This window comes from Lonchura striata, chromosome 29 (assembly GCF_046129695.1).
Source record: "Lonchura striata isolate bLonStr1 chromosome 29, bLonStr1.mat, whole genome shotgun sequence".
NCBI lineage: Eukaryota > Metazoa > Chordata > Aves > Passeriformes > Estrildidae > Lonchura > Lonchura striata.
The window spans coordinates 7453001-7468617 of NC_134631.1; the positions used below are offsets into that span (position 1 = coordinate 7453001).

Here is a 15617-nt window from a genome sequence, read left to right on the forward strand (position 1 = left end):
GTCAGTTTTTTTATTCAAAAATTTTACTGCCTGTGTATATCCTTCAATCCACAATTTATAATATCCCAATAATCTGAGTATCTTTCTGATTTCCCCCTTTGAAGAGGGAGGGGGAAGGGATAGAATCCCTGTGTTTCATTCTGGGTTGAGCTTTCAACTACCCTTCCTAATCAAGTGTCCAAGATATTTTACCTCTGATTCTACAAATTGCAGCTTCCCTTTTGATACCTTTAATCCTTTTTCCCCAAGAAAATTCAAAAGCTTTATAGTAGCCTCTCTAACTTCAGCTTCAGCTTCCCCAGAAAGCAAAAGATGATCTATACATTAGATAACTTGCATTCCAGGGGGAGTGGAGAAAGTTTGTAGTAATGTTTCTAAAGCTTGTCCAAATAAGTTTGAGGATTCTGTAAACCCCTGTGGTAGTTTTGTCCATCTTAATTGCTGTTTTCTCCCAGTTAGTGGGTCCTTCCATTCAAAAGCAAAGATAACTTGCTCTCCTGGGCTAATGGGCAAGCCCAAAAGGCATCTTTAAGGTCCACTACACTAAATCACTGATGCTGGGGAGGAACTTTACTGAAAAGAGTGTAAGGATTTGGTACCACTGGATAGCGGGTCTGAGTTCTTTTGTTAACCTCCCTTAAGGCTTGTACCAGTCTATAGCTCCCATCAGGCTTCTTTACTGGGAGTATTGGGGTATTATGGGGAGACATACAAGGTTCTAATGTCCCATCCTTTATTAGTCCTTCTATTACTGGCTTTAAACATTCCCGTCCTTCTAAAGATACAGGATACTGCCGTACACGTATGGGACAATTTTTTTTTCTTCAATTGTAATCTTTATGGGGTCAATATTTAATCTTCCCCTATTTCCCTCCCCAGCCCAAACTTCCTTGTTAATTCTTCTTCCATCCTCCTGGCCTAGTTTTAAAAGTCTAGCTGTCATCTTCCCATCTTCTGGAACAACCCCTATTCCTAATTTCACTTGTAAATCTTGTTCCAGTAAATTGCTACCTTCCCCTGGGACCAAGAAAACATCCCTCATCCAAAATCTAGTTTCTCCCTCTGTTGCCACATTTTTAATAACGGGTACTGTGAAACTCTCTCCTTTTGCTCCTATTACTTTTAGAGTATCTTTGCTTACACTATAACCTTATGGAATATTTAACAGAAAAGTTCTTTCTGCCCCAGTGTCTACCACAAATTCCAATTCTTCTTCTTGGGGACCCACTCTTAAAGTTATCTCAGCATTCCCCACCTGGACCCCACCTGCACCCCCCCTCGGCCCCATGGCCCCGCGAGGGGAATTTGGGGAGGTGGGAGTGGGGCAGCGCCAAGGCCGGGCCCCCCCGCGCTGTCCTGGCGGGAGCGGCTGCAGTGGGGACCGAGTGCGGGCGGGAGCGGCCGAGAGCCCAGCGCTGCCCCAGCCCGACCTGCCCCAGCTCCATCCCTGCCCCTGCGCTGGGATGCTGTGGGTGTGGGGGGAAGAGGGAGCCGGCAGTGGGTGCTGGGCCTGGGGGCAGGAGGAGAAGGGAAGGAGAAGCAGGCTTGAGGAACAGAATGGTCAAACGATGCAGGTGGCAGGAGAGGGTGGGATTGTGCAGGAGAAGGAGGAATAGCAGGAGGAAGAGGAGTGTGAGGAAGAGCAGAGACACAGCAGGAGGAGGAGGAGCAGGAAGAGGAAGCAGCAGAAGGTTCCACCCCTCCCTGTGTCTGCAGCCTCCCCCCAGCCCCAGGAGTGCTGCTCCCCTCACATGCAGCAGGTGACTGTGGAGGGGGATCCACAATTTTCACGGGGTGAATCTTGGTGTTTCTGAGCTTTCTTGGGCTAAATGTTGGTGCTTTGCTTTTATATGGGAGCTGAATCTTTATCTTTTAGAGGAGGTGTTTGCTGACTTGTGATGTTCAGGGAGTTTTTGATTTGTGTCTTGAAGTTTGTGGGATTTTTGGGCTGAATCTTGGTGTTTTGGAGGTTCTTACAGATACAAGATTCCAAATGACTTCCAGGGATGAACTTGGGTAAGGCGGAACCTCCAGTCCAAGCAGCTCTTCTCTTGTTTTTCCCTCAAACCAGGATTTGTCATTGCCAGGGTGTGGCTGGATGGAGGAGGAGGAAAAGACCCGGAGATGCTGCAGGAGGAGGAGCTGCAAACCCAGCCCAGGGAGCTGTGGGGAGGAAAGAGCCCCCCTGAGCCAGGAAGGCGGGTGGAGATCCAGGCAGAGCTCGGAGCTGGTGGAGAAGCCTCATGGCAGGGAGAAGCCCCACAAGTGCTTGGAATGCGGGAAGGGTTTCACCTGGAGCTCCAACCTGATCGAGCACCAGAGGATCCACACTGGGGAGAGGCCCTACGAGTGTGGGGAGTGTGGGAAGAGGTTTCGGACCAGCTCCCATCTCCTCCTTCATGAGCGGATTCACACAGAGGAGAGGCCCTTCCGCTGCCCCGACTGCGGGAGGGGCTTCAAGCACAACTCCAGCCTCACCGTGCACCGGCGCATCCACACTGGGGAGAGGCCCTACGAATGTGGGAAGTGTGGGAAGGGTTTCAAAGACAGGTCTGGCCTGACTGAGCACCAGGTGATCCACACTGGGGAACAGCCCTATGAGTGCTTGGAATGTGGGAAGAGCTTTGGGAGGAGGTCACACCTGAGAAGACACCAGGGCATCCACACTGGGGAGAGGCCCTACAAGTGTGGGGAGTGTGGGAAGGCGTTTCAGACCAGCTCCAGTCTCCTCGTACATGAGCGGATTCACACAGAGGAGAGGCCCTACCGCTGCCCTGACTGCGGGAAGGGCTTCAAGCGAAACTTCAGCCTCACCGTGCACCGGCGCATCCACACCGGGGAGAGGCCCTACAAGTGTGGGAAGTGTGGGAAGAGCTTCAGACACAGGTCTGGCCTGATCGAGCACCAGGTGATCCACACTGGGGAACGGCCCTATGAGTGCTTGGAATGTGGGGAGAGGTTTCGGTGGAGCTCAGACTTTAGAACACACCAGCGCATCCACACTGGGGAGAGGCCCTACGAGTGTGGGGAGTGTGGGAAGAGGTTTCGGACCAGCTCCAGTGTCCTCCTACATGAGCGGATTCACACAGAGGAGAGGCCCTACCGCTGCCCCAACTGCGGGAAGGGCTTCAAGCGAAACTCCCACCTCACTGAGCACCAGCGCATCCACACCGGGGAGAGGCCCTACAAGTGTGGGAAGTGTGAGAAGAACTTCTCCATGAGCTCAAACTTGACCCAGCACCAACAGAGGCACCACTAAGGGAAGCCCTGTAAGTGCCCCGAGTGAGGGAAGAGCTTGGAGTGAGGGAAGAGCTTGCTGTGCTGCTGCAGCTCCATCCCCCATGGGAGGATCAGGCCTGGATGATCCCCAGTGACCCCCGTTGGGCAGAGCCCTGATGATCCGTGGTCCTGGTGATCCCTGTTGGGTGTGGGGAAGGTGTTGGCTTTTTCTCCTTGTGCTGCTGCGATTTTGGTGGGTTCCCATGGATGGGGGATGGGAGGTGAGTGGGGGGTCCTGGTGCACTGGGGGGGCTCATGGCTCGGGGGGCCCCAGTGCTTTTGGGGGGATCGGTGAACAGGGGAAGCAGGTATTGAGGGGGTCCCAGTAAACTGGGGGAGACCCTGATGATAACAGGGGGTCCTGGGAGATAACGGGGCGGGTGGGGGTTGGGGAAAAGACCAAACCCTAAGGGACTCCCCTGGTGCTGGTGAACCCCCCAAGCCCCCTCAGTGCTTGGGGTCCCCCCCAGTCACAGCACTGTTCCTGGGAGTCCCACAGCTCTGGGGGGATCAAAGGGGAGGGGATGGAACCTCCGTCATGGGTGGGGGACACAAAGGGGAATCCAGGCCCAGCGCTTGGGGGGTCGGAGCACGAGGGGGGCCCGGTCCCTGTCCCGGTGCATGGGGGTGGTGCTGCCCGGGGGATCCCGGTGCCTGGGGGGTTCCCAGGGTTCAAGGGGGGTTCGGTCCCTATCCCGGTGCTTGGTGAGGGGGGGGCAGTTCCCGGGGGGCTCCCACTGCTCGGTAATTGGGGGGTGTCGGAATCCAGGACATTCCTCTGGCTGCCAGGATGGCTCGAGACCCTGGCAGTGGGCTCAGAGACCTTGGCACGGTGTCAAGAACAACAGTGGCTTTGGTTTTAGCCCCTGGAGAAAATTGCCAACTTTGTATGAGGAATTACAAAATACAAGGGTTTGAGTAGCGTGGTAGGTGAATTAACACAGGGTGGAAAAGTAAAATTTTAGGGTTTTACAATACGGGGTTTAAGGGAAGAAGATGGAGGGATTTGGGCGTGTCCTGACTTTCTGCTCCTTCTTCTTGCCCTCCATGTCTTGCTGAGATGATGACACTATTCTATTCACTGTCCAACATAAATTATAGATATTGGCACGTTAATGTAAACATAGTACAGGTAGTTTTTAGTGTAAAAGGCAAACAGCGCCCTGAGGGCAGGGAGGCTGCCACAGACCGAGCTGCCAGACACAGCTCAGCAGAGCAGACAAAGCGTGTTAGAGACAAGGGAAAATAAACGGCCCTGAGAAGCAAAGCTCCACATCTCGACTCCTTCTCTGCCCGCGTGGGCTGGGAGAAAAGGACTTTTCACAATCTCGGGGTCATCTCGACCACCAGAAAACTGAGGGAGGGTTTCCACTCGTCCCAGTGCCCGGTGAGGGGGGGTCAGGGCTCGACGGGGTTCGGGGGCACTGAAGGGGGTGCGGGTGCGGTTTTTGGGGGGTCCTGGCACCCCCCTAGGCAGGGTCAGTGCTCAGCAGCGGGGGCTGCCTGGGGACCCCCCCGGCCCCCAAATCCCAGCCGGGTCTCCTGCAAGGCACTGAGGGGAGGCTCGTTCACCCCCCTGCCCCCACCAGCGTCGCCACACGCCTTCCCAAAGTGTCCCCAAGTGCTCCCAAAGTGCCATCAGGATGTCCCCGAGTCTCTGCAGAGGTGACACCGGCCTGATGACAGCCCAGTGGTGATGTTGCTCTGTGCATAGCAGCCTCGGGATGTCCTCCATGGCTCTTTGGCACTGCTCGGCCACCACGCGGCCACCGTGGCCAGGAGAGGGACAGAAGAAGAGGGTGTTGATGTCCCCAAGTGTCCCCAGCAGGTGACGCATGGCCAGGTGGGCACTGGCCTCCCACAGCTGCTCAGCCTCGGTCACTGTGGCCACCAAGGCCGCACGGAAATCAGGGGACACCTCCATTGTCCCCTCCAGGGCAGCCTCGATGTCCCCGAGCCGGCGCTGCAGCTCCCGGGGGAACGCGGTGGCTTCGTCACACGCGGCCACCAAGTCCCCCAGCAGCCCCAGGTGCAGCTCCAGCCGCTGTCCGCTCCTGGTGGCCGCATCCCTGCAGGCGTCGCGGAGCTTGGTGGCCCCCTTGGCCAGCCGGGCCCAGCTGTCCATGAGCCTATCCAGGACACACTGCCAGGCACTGGCAGGGCTCTCACATCGGCCCAGGTGGTCCCTGGGGTGTCCCCGAGGTGGGCCAGGGTCCAGCCCAGGGAGGGGACAGGGCGATGGCCCAGGGAGGGGACACGGTAGTGGCGCAGGGCATCCTGGAGGTGAAAGATCAAGGTCCCCACAGCCACGCGCAGGAACTCTGGGGACACGGCCAGCAGCACGTCCCTGTGCGGCCTGGCCACGGTGGCCGTCAGTTCTCTCAGGGTGGCCACCAGCTCACCCAGTGTGGCCACCACGGCCACCATCGCCTCCAGCAGCTGGTGGGGGGACAGTTTGGGAGGGGACAAGGGAGGTGTCAGGGACCTGGTGGCACTTGTGGCCTCCTACAGTGGCCCCTGTGCCCTCCCAGGGTTCCATTGTCCCCTCCCTGGAGGGCTCTGCTGTCCCCTCTGTCCCTTTGCCACCCCCTCATCCCCCACTGTCCCTCCCTGTTCCCTCCTGCCACCTTCAGTCCCCTCCACCCCTCTGCCCTCCCCCGTGTCCCCACTGTCCCCTCCTGCCACGCCTCTGTCCCTCTGCCACCCGTGTGCCCCCAGTCCCCTTCCGCCCCCACACTGGGATTGTCGCACCTCGTGGGGCTCCATGGCCGCTGGGGACACTCCGGGGAGGGGACACGGCCGGGTACACTTGGGGACACGCGGGAACATGGCTGGGGAGGGAAAACAGGAAGAGGTGACATCATCGCCCCGGCCCCGCCCCACCTTTGGCTGCTTTTGGGGAGTCCTGAGGAGATTTTGGGGAAGTCCTAGGTGAGCTTTAGGGGGTCCCAGGTGAGGTTTGGAGGGTCCCAGAGGAGAATTCCCAATGATTTGTGGTTTCCCAGCTGGCCAGGTGAGGTCTGGGGGTCCCAGGAGAAGTTTGGGGGTCTCAGGTGAGAGTTTGGGGGGTTCCAGGTGAGGTTTGGGGGTCCCAGGTGAGGTTTGCAGGGTCCTGAGGAGATTTTGGAGGCGTGCAGGTGAGCTTTAGGGTGTCCCAGGTGAGAATTCCCAAAGATTTGGGGGTTCCCAGCTGAAAACAGCTCCGGGGGACCGAGGGGGGAGGGGCTGGGGAGGTTTCGGGGTGTGTCCCATGGGTGGGGGAGGGGCGGTGAGGGAGGGTCTGGGGGAATTTGGGGGGGTGGGTGGGGGCAGGACGAACCCCCAGACACTGACCCCGCCCCCTTTGGGCCCCGCCCCGTGTTTTAGCCCCGCCCCTCGCTGCTGGACACGCCCACCGAGCGCCCCGCCCCCTCAGGCCCCGCCCCTCCCCATTCCCAGCTCCGCGTTCTGGCCCCGCCCCTCCTGAGGCCCCGCCCCAATCCGCCTTGGCCCCGCCCCATAGTAGATAGTTTTATCAATGGAAACCAAGAATCGCCACAAATCGACCCAAAAATTCAAACCTAGGGCAGTGGGGGAGCAGGACCACACCTGTGATGTCACGGGGGAGGGGCCAGGTGGGATTTTGGGGGGTTCTAGGTGGGCTTTGGGGGGGGTCCAAATGAGTTTGGGGGGTCCCTGGTGTTCCTGGGTGGGTCCAAGTGGGTTTTGGGTGGGTCCAGGTGGTTTTTGGGGGGATCCAGGTGTCCTTGAGGGAGGTTCAGATGTCCCAGGGGTGATCCAGGTGTCCCTGAGGCATTTCCAGGTGGTTTTGGGCGTGTCCCAGGTGTTTTTTGGGGGAATCCAGGTGTGCCTGGGGGTTCCTGCTGTGTTCAGGAGGCATCCAGGTGTGCCTGGGAGGGGTCTCAGGTATCCTGGGGGCAGTTCCAGGTGTTCCTCCATAGCTCCAGGTGTTTTCTGGGGGGATCCCGGTGTCCTGGGTGGATCCAGGTGTGTCTGGGCGGGGTGCAGATGCCCAGGTGTTCTGGGAACTGGTGATCCAGGTGGGCAGGAACCCAAACATCTGGGTGGGCTGAGACTCAGGTACGAGGGATCCAGGTGAGAGGAAAGCAGGTGTGAGAGTCCAGGTGCCCAGGTGTGGGTGGGACCTGGTTATCCAGGTGTGATGTCACCTGGTTATGACATCACCCACCTACCCAGGTGTGACATCACCTCTCCACTCAGGTGTGATGTCACCTGGTTATGACCTCACCCCCACCCAGGTGTGACATCACCAGCTCACCCGGCCATGACATCACCTGTCCACACACCCCTCCTGCCCAGCTGTGACATCATCCAGGTGTGTGACCTCCAGGCTCATCTGGGCGTGACATCACTGTCGTGCCCACCTGTCCCCTTCCCTGTCACCTCTCCAGCCCACCAGGTATGATGTCACCAACTCCACCAGGTGTGATGTCACTGCACCAGGTGTGATGTTACCAACTCCACCAGGTGTGATGTCACCTCACCAGCTGTGATGTTCCCCCCGTCCCCAGGTGTCTCATCCCCCAGATGTGATAATGTCGCGCACATGACATCACCGTGTCCCTGCACAGGTGGCTCTGTGTCCCTGCACCCACCCAGGTGTGACATCACCCGTGCTGAGTTGTGACATCCGTCCCTAGCTGTAACATTACCTGTGCCCAGGTGTCACCCAGGTGTTACTCAGGTGTTACTGAGGTGTGATGTACCTGTGTCCAGGTGTGCCAGGTGTCACTCAGGTGTGCCAGGTGTCACTGAGGTGTCACTCAGATGTGGCTCAGGTGTTGCTCAGGGGTCACTCAGGTGTCACTCAGGTGTCACTCAGGTGTACCATGTGTCACCCAGGTGTCACTCAGGTGTGCCAGGTGTCACTCAGGTGTCACTCAGGTGTGCCAGGTGTCACCCAGGTGTCACTCAGGTGTCACTCAGGTGTTGCTCAGGGGTCACTCAAGTGTCACTCAGGTGTCACTCAGGTGTGCCATGTGTCACCCAGGTGTCACTCAGGTGTGCCAGCTGTCCCCGCACAGGTCTCCCTGTGCCTGACGAAGCCGTCCCTCCACACGAAGGTGCGCTCGCAGGTGCTGCGGGTGCAGGGCCGCAGCCCGGGGTGGGTTCCATGTCTCGGCAGCACTGTTTCATCCCGAAGCGCTCGCGGCGCTGCGCGCAGGTGAAGGCCGCGGGCCCAGGTGCGGGTTCAGGCGCCGCTCGCGCTGCGCTGCGAGAACGCCTTCCCGCAGTGGCACAAAACACCTCGGCCGAGCCGCACCAGCTCACCTGGGCGGCAGGTGAGGGCTGCGAGGGGCGGGACCCGCCCCCGCCGTGCGGGGCGCGCTGCGGGCGGCTCCGGGTTTCGCCATCCGGGCAGGTCTGCGCGAAATTCCCGACTATTTGTGTGTGATTCCGGCGGTTCTGTGCAAAATGCCCAGCTCTTTGGTGAAATTCTGCCAATTCTGGTGGAAATTTTCATTTGTATATTAGGACTTTCTTTCTGCTGCCATCTGTGGTTTTGCAATCTTTCCCCGGCTGCAGCTTGTGGTCTTTTATAACTTTGAGAATATTTTTATACAAGCACAACTTATTACCTGTACACTTTACGTAAGCACAAATTATTCCATAACATATATTACAGTAGGGCTGCAGAAATCCTCCTGCAGATCCATGGGGATGCAGAGATCCCCTGCAGATCCATGGGGATGCAGAGATCCCCTGTTGCATCTGTGGTATTGATGATTCCGAGATTGTAGAAAGTTTCTGTCAGCCCGGTTGCCAAAGAAGAAGCCATAATTGGTCTGTGCTGGTTTCAAGGTTGTTTATTCTGTTTATCTCTAACATGTTCTGCTGCCCTGCCGCAGCTCTGTCCTGCAAGGCAGCGTGTGGGGCTCTGCCCTCAGTGGGATGTTACAAACATTAAATACCAGAAAGTACGTGTGCTATATTTACAATAATGTGCCAATATCTGTCACCTGCGTTGGACAGTGTGTGCCCGGCCTAAACCAACAGAAAAATGCCAACACTAGAGTGAAACGAGGAGGGCATGAAGAAGAAAAAGGACAAGACACATCCAATTCCTTCCATCTTGTCCCCTTTGGCCCCCTAATCTAGAATCCTAAAATTTTACTTTTGGACACGTGCCACACCTTGTTATTACTTATATCAAACACTCAGAGCTTGTAATTCATCCTGTAAGATTGAAAACTCTTCCATGGACAGAGATCAGAGACAGTGTCTATGGGGGGTCTGTACAGGGGGGTTCCTGACCCCTGCCAGGGACCCAGGACTTCAGGGCAGCCAAAGCGACGCCCTGGACTGCCACAATCCCCCTGCAGGTCCATGGGGATGCAGAGATCCCCCTGCAGGTCCATAGGGATGCAGAGATCCCCCTGCAGGTCCATGGGGATGCAGAGATCCCCTGCAGCCCCTGCAGGAGCCGGGCTGGAGCTCGGCGATGCCTGAGAGGAGCTGTGAGCCCGCGGGCAGAGGGGCCCCGCTGGAGCAGCCTGTCCTGGCAGGACTGAGCCCGTGGCACAGTGACCCACGCTGCAGCACTCGGAGGGGGCTGTGCCCAGGGGATGGACTCCGCTCCGAGAAGTTCCTGGAGAAGTCTCGGCCGGGAGAGAGCGCAGGGTGCAGCAGGGAACGACTCCTGTCCCTGAGCAGAGGGAGAAGCCCCGGGGGATGAGCTGAGCATGGCCCCATTCCCTGTCTCCTGCCCTGCCGGGGGAGGAGGTGCAGCTGGGAGCAGGGAGGCGTGGGGAAAGCTGCATTTAAGGCTCTGCACTGACTTCTCCTTCTCCTGCTCCGAGTCTTTGGAGTTTTCTGACAGAAATCCCTCCCCTGCCTCACCCACCCACAGGGCTTGGGGCAGGTTTCCCTTTTCGGGGGAAATCAAAGCGAAGCACTGATGCGCTAACGAGGGGCAGGAGAAGTGAGGCTCCTGGGCTTCCCGCAGAGGCGGAGGCACGGGAGGCGCAGGGCCGGGAAAGCCGTGGCGGGAGGCGCGGAGAAGTTTGTTTGTGTGGGCAGCTCAATCCCGGCTCGGGCCGGGCCCGTGCCGGGGCTGTTCCTCATCTCCGGCTTTCCCCTCACGCAGCCCGGGGGCGCCGAGAGCGCGGGGCGAGGCGGGGCCGTGCGCAGAGCCCGCCCCGAGCTCGCTGCCATTGGCCGCCGGTGCCGTCAGTCGCGGTTGCGGCGCGCTGATTGGTGGGAGCGGGGCGCGGCGCGGCCCCGGCGGCGGGCTGAGGGCGGCCGTGGCCGCGCAGCGCCGCCATTGGCCGAGCGGCTGTGCGGGCCCGGCAGCGGCGGCAGCGGCCGGAGCGCGGTGAGGCGGCGGCGGCGGAGCTCGGAGGCGGCCCCGGCGCAGGTGGGAGCCGCGCTGGGCTCTGCGGGGGCTCGGGGCCGGCTGCGGGCGGAGGGGGCGGCAGGGGGCTCCGGCGGCTCGCCGGTGCCGTGTCCGGCCCGTGCCGGCCCCGGGCCGAGGGCGCTGCGGGAGCGGCTGCCCGCGGTCTCCTTCCCGCCGGGGCCGGGCAGGAGCCGCTGCCGGAGCAGCGCTGGCTCGGCCCGGCTGCTGTGGGTAGGACAGAGGGGCTGCCCCGCGGCCGGGAGCGGGCGGGGAAATTCCCGTCGCCGGAGGTTCGTGTGCCCGGAGGAGAGCGAGGAGTCCTGTCAAAGTGACTTTATTGCCGAGCAGGGGCAGAGGCCGTGGGGCATTTGCCGTGCGCTCTCTGCCGTGGCTGTAGTCCGCAGCCTCCTTTTTATCCTCATTTTCCCGGCCGCATCTCCCTCTGCCTTTGCCCACTGGCTGAGTTCCTTGGAAGGTTCCGACTTCCCGATGCGCCTGGAGCCTGTCCTCGTTAATGTGCACCCTCCTTTTGTAGAACAGCCGATATTCATGGCTCTGTTAAGTCTTTGTTCTTCTCCTCGAAGTTCGGGAATGTAGCGGGACTTTGAGCAGCTGTCTGGGTCGATTTGTAACATTTAATTGAACTGATGGTTTCTCACGTTGCTTCCTTATCTACAAGTGCCTGGCCCTATCTCCAGGCAGATTCACTCCTTGACTCTGTTTTGTTCTTCCCGGGTCCTCTTTGGTTTTGGGATTATTCTCGGTGCCCTCATTCCCTGTCCTTTTGTAGCCGTTTGTGGATCGGAGGCCTGGCTGCCACCTGCATGCCCTGGCTCAGCTGCTGGATGAGCTGCACTGCCAAGGTGTGGAGCATGGTAAAAAGATGAGAGTTGCTGCAGCACAGAAGAGGAGAAGCAGCATTCGTTTAACCCGTGGTCTGCCAGTGCACCACAAAATCGTGTCCCATTCCCATCCTTTCCACATTTGGGCCAGAACATGAGCTATTTTCTTATTTCCTTTGTTAGCTTTTTCACCAGTTTTCCTTGGTCATCTCTTTGCCAACAGCAGTTTGAGTCACTGAGTTTTCCATAAACTCCTCCTTTTTCTGCTAACAGATAATCTGATCCCATCCCCTGGTGAAATGTTGTGTTCCTCATTTCAGTGGCTTGGTCAGCAGGAAGGTCAGGAGTTGGAGTTGTCTGGTTGGTTCTTATTTGGAGGACAGCTTGTAATTTAATGATGCCATTGAAATGATAAATGGTTTATCTGTCTCCTGATAGGAATTGGTTTGGGTTCTCAGGGGCTGGTCCATGGTGTTGTAGGATTTGTTCTGGTGGCCCTTCATCTTTTCCCCATTTTGGGGTGCTCCCTTCAGCTGGGGCTCCATCAATTGACTGATTTTCTCTAATGTAAACATCAAATACTTGTATTCTAACTGATTTTTCTGAACTTGTGGTAGCAAAACCCCCATGCTCGAATCCACCCTATAAAACACAGACAGTGACAGCAGATGTTGGAGTGGGCAGAGGGATGATCCCTCCCTTATTTTGGTGAAGTTTTCCCAACATTCTCCATTTGCTGTTTCCCTTTGCAGCTTCAGCCATTTCTGTTGCAGAGTCAGAGATCCTCACCACGGGCTCTGCCTTCAGCTGTGCAAATTCCATCTGTGGGAGATGGTGGAGTTTGGGGTGAGGGGGCAGAGGGAATCAGCCCAATTCCAGCCCCAGGCAAGAAACCCAAATACATTGTCCATGCTTTATCCCAGCACTGTCAATTTGCATTTCTTAAGCTCCTCTCCAGGCTGCTGGAAGGAAAATTCTCTTCCAGATCAGCCATTGGATGACTCATATGTGGCCACCCCAGAATATGCTGCTTTTATTTTTTCTTTTTAAAGCATATTTTTAAACACACTATTAACTGTTAATGAGTTAAAGGATTACCTTTGTGATAAATGAATGCTCCAATTTATTAATTAATGAAAATTTATTAAATGATCAAAGTATAAATTTAGAGAAAAAAAAAAAAAGAAGAGCCACAATCCAGTCAAAAAGGGTCAGTGCAGAGCCTGGGTACCGGTGCTGGGCGAGACACAGGTCTGATCGCTACAGCAGAGGGTCCCCTCTGTTTCACACCGACTGTCCTGCTGAGAGGTCTTTATATGATTTTTCCTGCCCGAGGCAGAGTCCCTTTTCTTCCTTTCAGGTCTGCACATATTCCTGTGGAGTTCTTTCTCTGCAAGGAGCTGAACAAAACCATGGCCGGGGAGTGATAAACATCCAGGGAACAAAACCATGTCCGGGGAGTGATAAACATCCACGATGTGTTCCCAGAATCCAGGAATCCAGTATTGAGATGTATCTCACAGATGGCTCCAGCTATCTCAGTCTTAGATATTTATCAGGTATTCATCATCCTGGTGGATCACCTTGAGGAACACCCATCTCTGGGCTGGCCACATTCATTCATTTGTAAATGAAGATCTCCTTCCTCTTGTCCAGGTGGTTTCAACGCTGTGATGCAATCCCGGACACTGACTTGTGTGCTTAAAAATCTTTTTATAAGGGTATTTCTTACCAATACATACATAAAATATATATGGCAATTTTTATCTGCATGAATTATCCCATATACACAAAACAATCCCTCCCCTTCTACATAAACATAGTAATTCCTGATTTCTAAACTTTCTACATAATTATGTGTGACTTTACCCTATACTACTATCCCATTTCCTAGTTCTTTATAAGAAGGAAATAATCCTCTTAGTTCCCTGAAGGCTTATTATCCCACTCTTGTCTTGGAATTCCCTGGTACAATTTGTAGACATCCCCTTCTCCCTGTATCTGCTCTTTGAATCTGGCCAAAGCACCTGCTGCCCTACCGTGTAGATTTTCCTCCCCCAATTTCATTATTTTTGATACCTGATTTGTTTTTCCCATAGCACATTCTGGGTCTGTGGGCATGGCAGCCACCTGCATACCCTGCACTACTGAGTGTATCGACCTGATAAAGCATGGTATCAGGCAGGGTAGGAATATGATCCCAGCTATTGAACACAATATAAAAAAATATTACCTTTTTCCACCATGCTCCATCAAACAGATGATCCCACCAGGATGCTTGGAGTACGGAGTTCCATTTTTGTACTGGGACATGTGCTACCCTTTTAATTTCTGTCACAGGCCTCTGATGGTTTCTCCATAGTCATCAATCTCTATAGAGCATTATGATTCATTAAACTTTCCACAGACCCCTACTCCCTCTGCTAGTAAATAGTCCAGGGCTATTCTGTTTTGATACACCAAGGCCCTCATTTGGGAGTGTTGTTTAGACAACAGCTCAAGGGCATTTGAGGTGTGGTTAGAGACCATGTCTACCACTGCCCAAAGTCTTATTAGTCGGTTTAACAGATAAATTGGGGTCCTATACCCCCAGCTTTCATCCTGGGCCCATGTTGCAGGACCATAATCCTCTATTATTCTTTCTGCTGGCCACTTCTCGCCCCAGGTCTGACCCCCACCGAAGATAGGGAATTTCTTTTTCAAATCCCTTCTTCTTCTGCTCAAAGTTTTGTATAAGGGGGCCCCTAGTGAGCTGTGTTCTGATTGAGGTAGGGTAAAGAAAACGTGTCTGATCAATTGAATAGTGCATGATCCTCTCCACCACTGAGGTAGTTTGCTGTATGCTTTCTTCCCACAAATCCAATATAAACCATTCAGGGCTTTCCATCTGACTTTTGTGTTTTTGGGTTTACTCCAGAATCCTCTTAATTCATCTAAGGATTGGTAAAGGTTAGCTCCAGAGCCTTTGTTCCAGCAGTGTTCAATTTTTTTCTCTCCATTCACATTTAGTGCCTTTTTCCTAGCTCCAGTACCCTACTAGGTACCTACTAGGTACTGGAGTACTCCAGTAGGGATTTCTGGCTGCCAGATTCTGCTTTTGTTAAAGGAATTTACTGTTGGAGTGGACAGACATGAAGTGTATCCCACCATTTCAGTGTGCTCCTTTCCCTCCCTGCTAATGCAAAATGTCCCAATTATAGCATTATCCCATTTCAGGAGTTGATCTAGAGCTAAGCTCTCACCTTTTCAAGGCCACTTCTCTGCAGACTTGAGCCCTCTGCAGATCCAGCAATTGGACAGCCCCAATTCTGTTGCAGTTTCTTGCATCAGATCCACAAATAGGTTTTGATCGGAGGCAGGGAAACTCCAACTGGTATATTGTTTTTTGAGCTGATCATATTGCTCGCTTAGGGTTCTCAGCCTTTCTTGCTCCATCCTTCTTTTTCTCATCTCTGCCTCTTGTCTTTTTAGTTCCTGTGATACCTGTTTAATTTTGCTCTCCGGGTCCACTCCCTCTTTGTTATTGAAAAGCAGAATATCCTGTCATATTGCAAACAAAGGCAGTCATCCTAATCCTCTAAAAGGTCCAAGATAACTGGCTCATTTTTGAGGGACATCTTGGTCTCATATTTTAAGTTCTTCCCGACCCAGTATGTCTGTCCACCCATAACACACATTCCCAAGTGGTTATTGTCATAACACAGTGGGTTAGCCTGAAAGTATGCTACAAACACTGACTCCATCCTTCCCCCAGTCCATACTGTGCGGTTACATTTATCACAGATTGGGACAGATATCTGTTCAACATTTCTTTTATGTACCTTGTGCTCTGACTGCCTGTCCTTGGGGGTCGCCCTTTGTGAGTAACACCTTATTCTTTCTTTTAGCTTGCGTATCCCCTGCTGGGTGCCGTTTATGGGACAGTGCCCGCTTATCTTACCCTTGCCGCAGTTCCTTGGGGCTGGGGCTGTCGGAGCCTCCGATTCCCCGTGTGCTCTCCGGACAGTCTGTATGCAGAGCCCGCACCTTCACCGGGGCCTCACACCTCTGTGCTGGGCCAGTTAGTGCAACGCGTGCTGGTCTTGAGGCACATTGCTGGACTCAGATTGATCAGGATCCCCACGATTATTATTCCTCTG

General features: G+C 55.1%; 1 protein-coding gene across 1 annotated transcript in view; it reads left to right on the forward strand.

Annotated features, from left to right (window-relative positions):
* Positions 1 to 15617, forward strand: part of LOC110468027 (uncharacterized) — a 619922-nt gene that overhangs the window by 302338 nt on the left and 301967 nt on the right. The window contains 1 exon segment of the mRNA XM_077788935.1: positions 2315 to 3282. Within this exon segment, the coding sequence (XP_077645061.1) occupies positions 2315 to 3282 (968 nt within the window).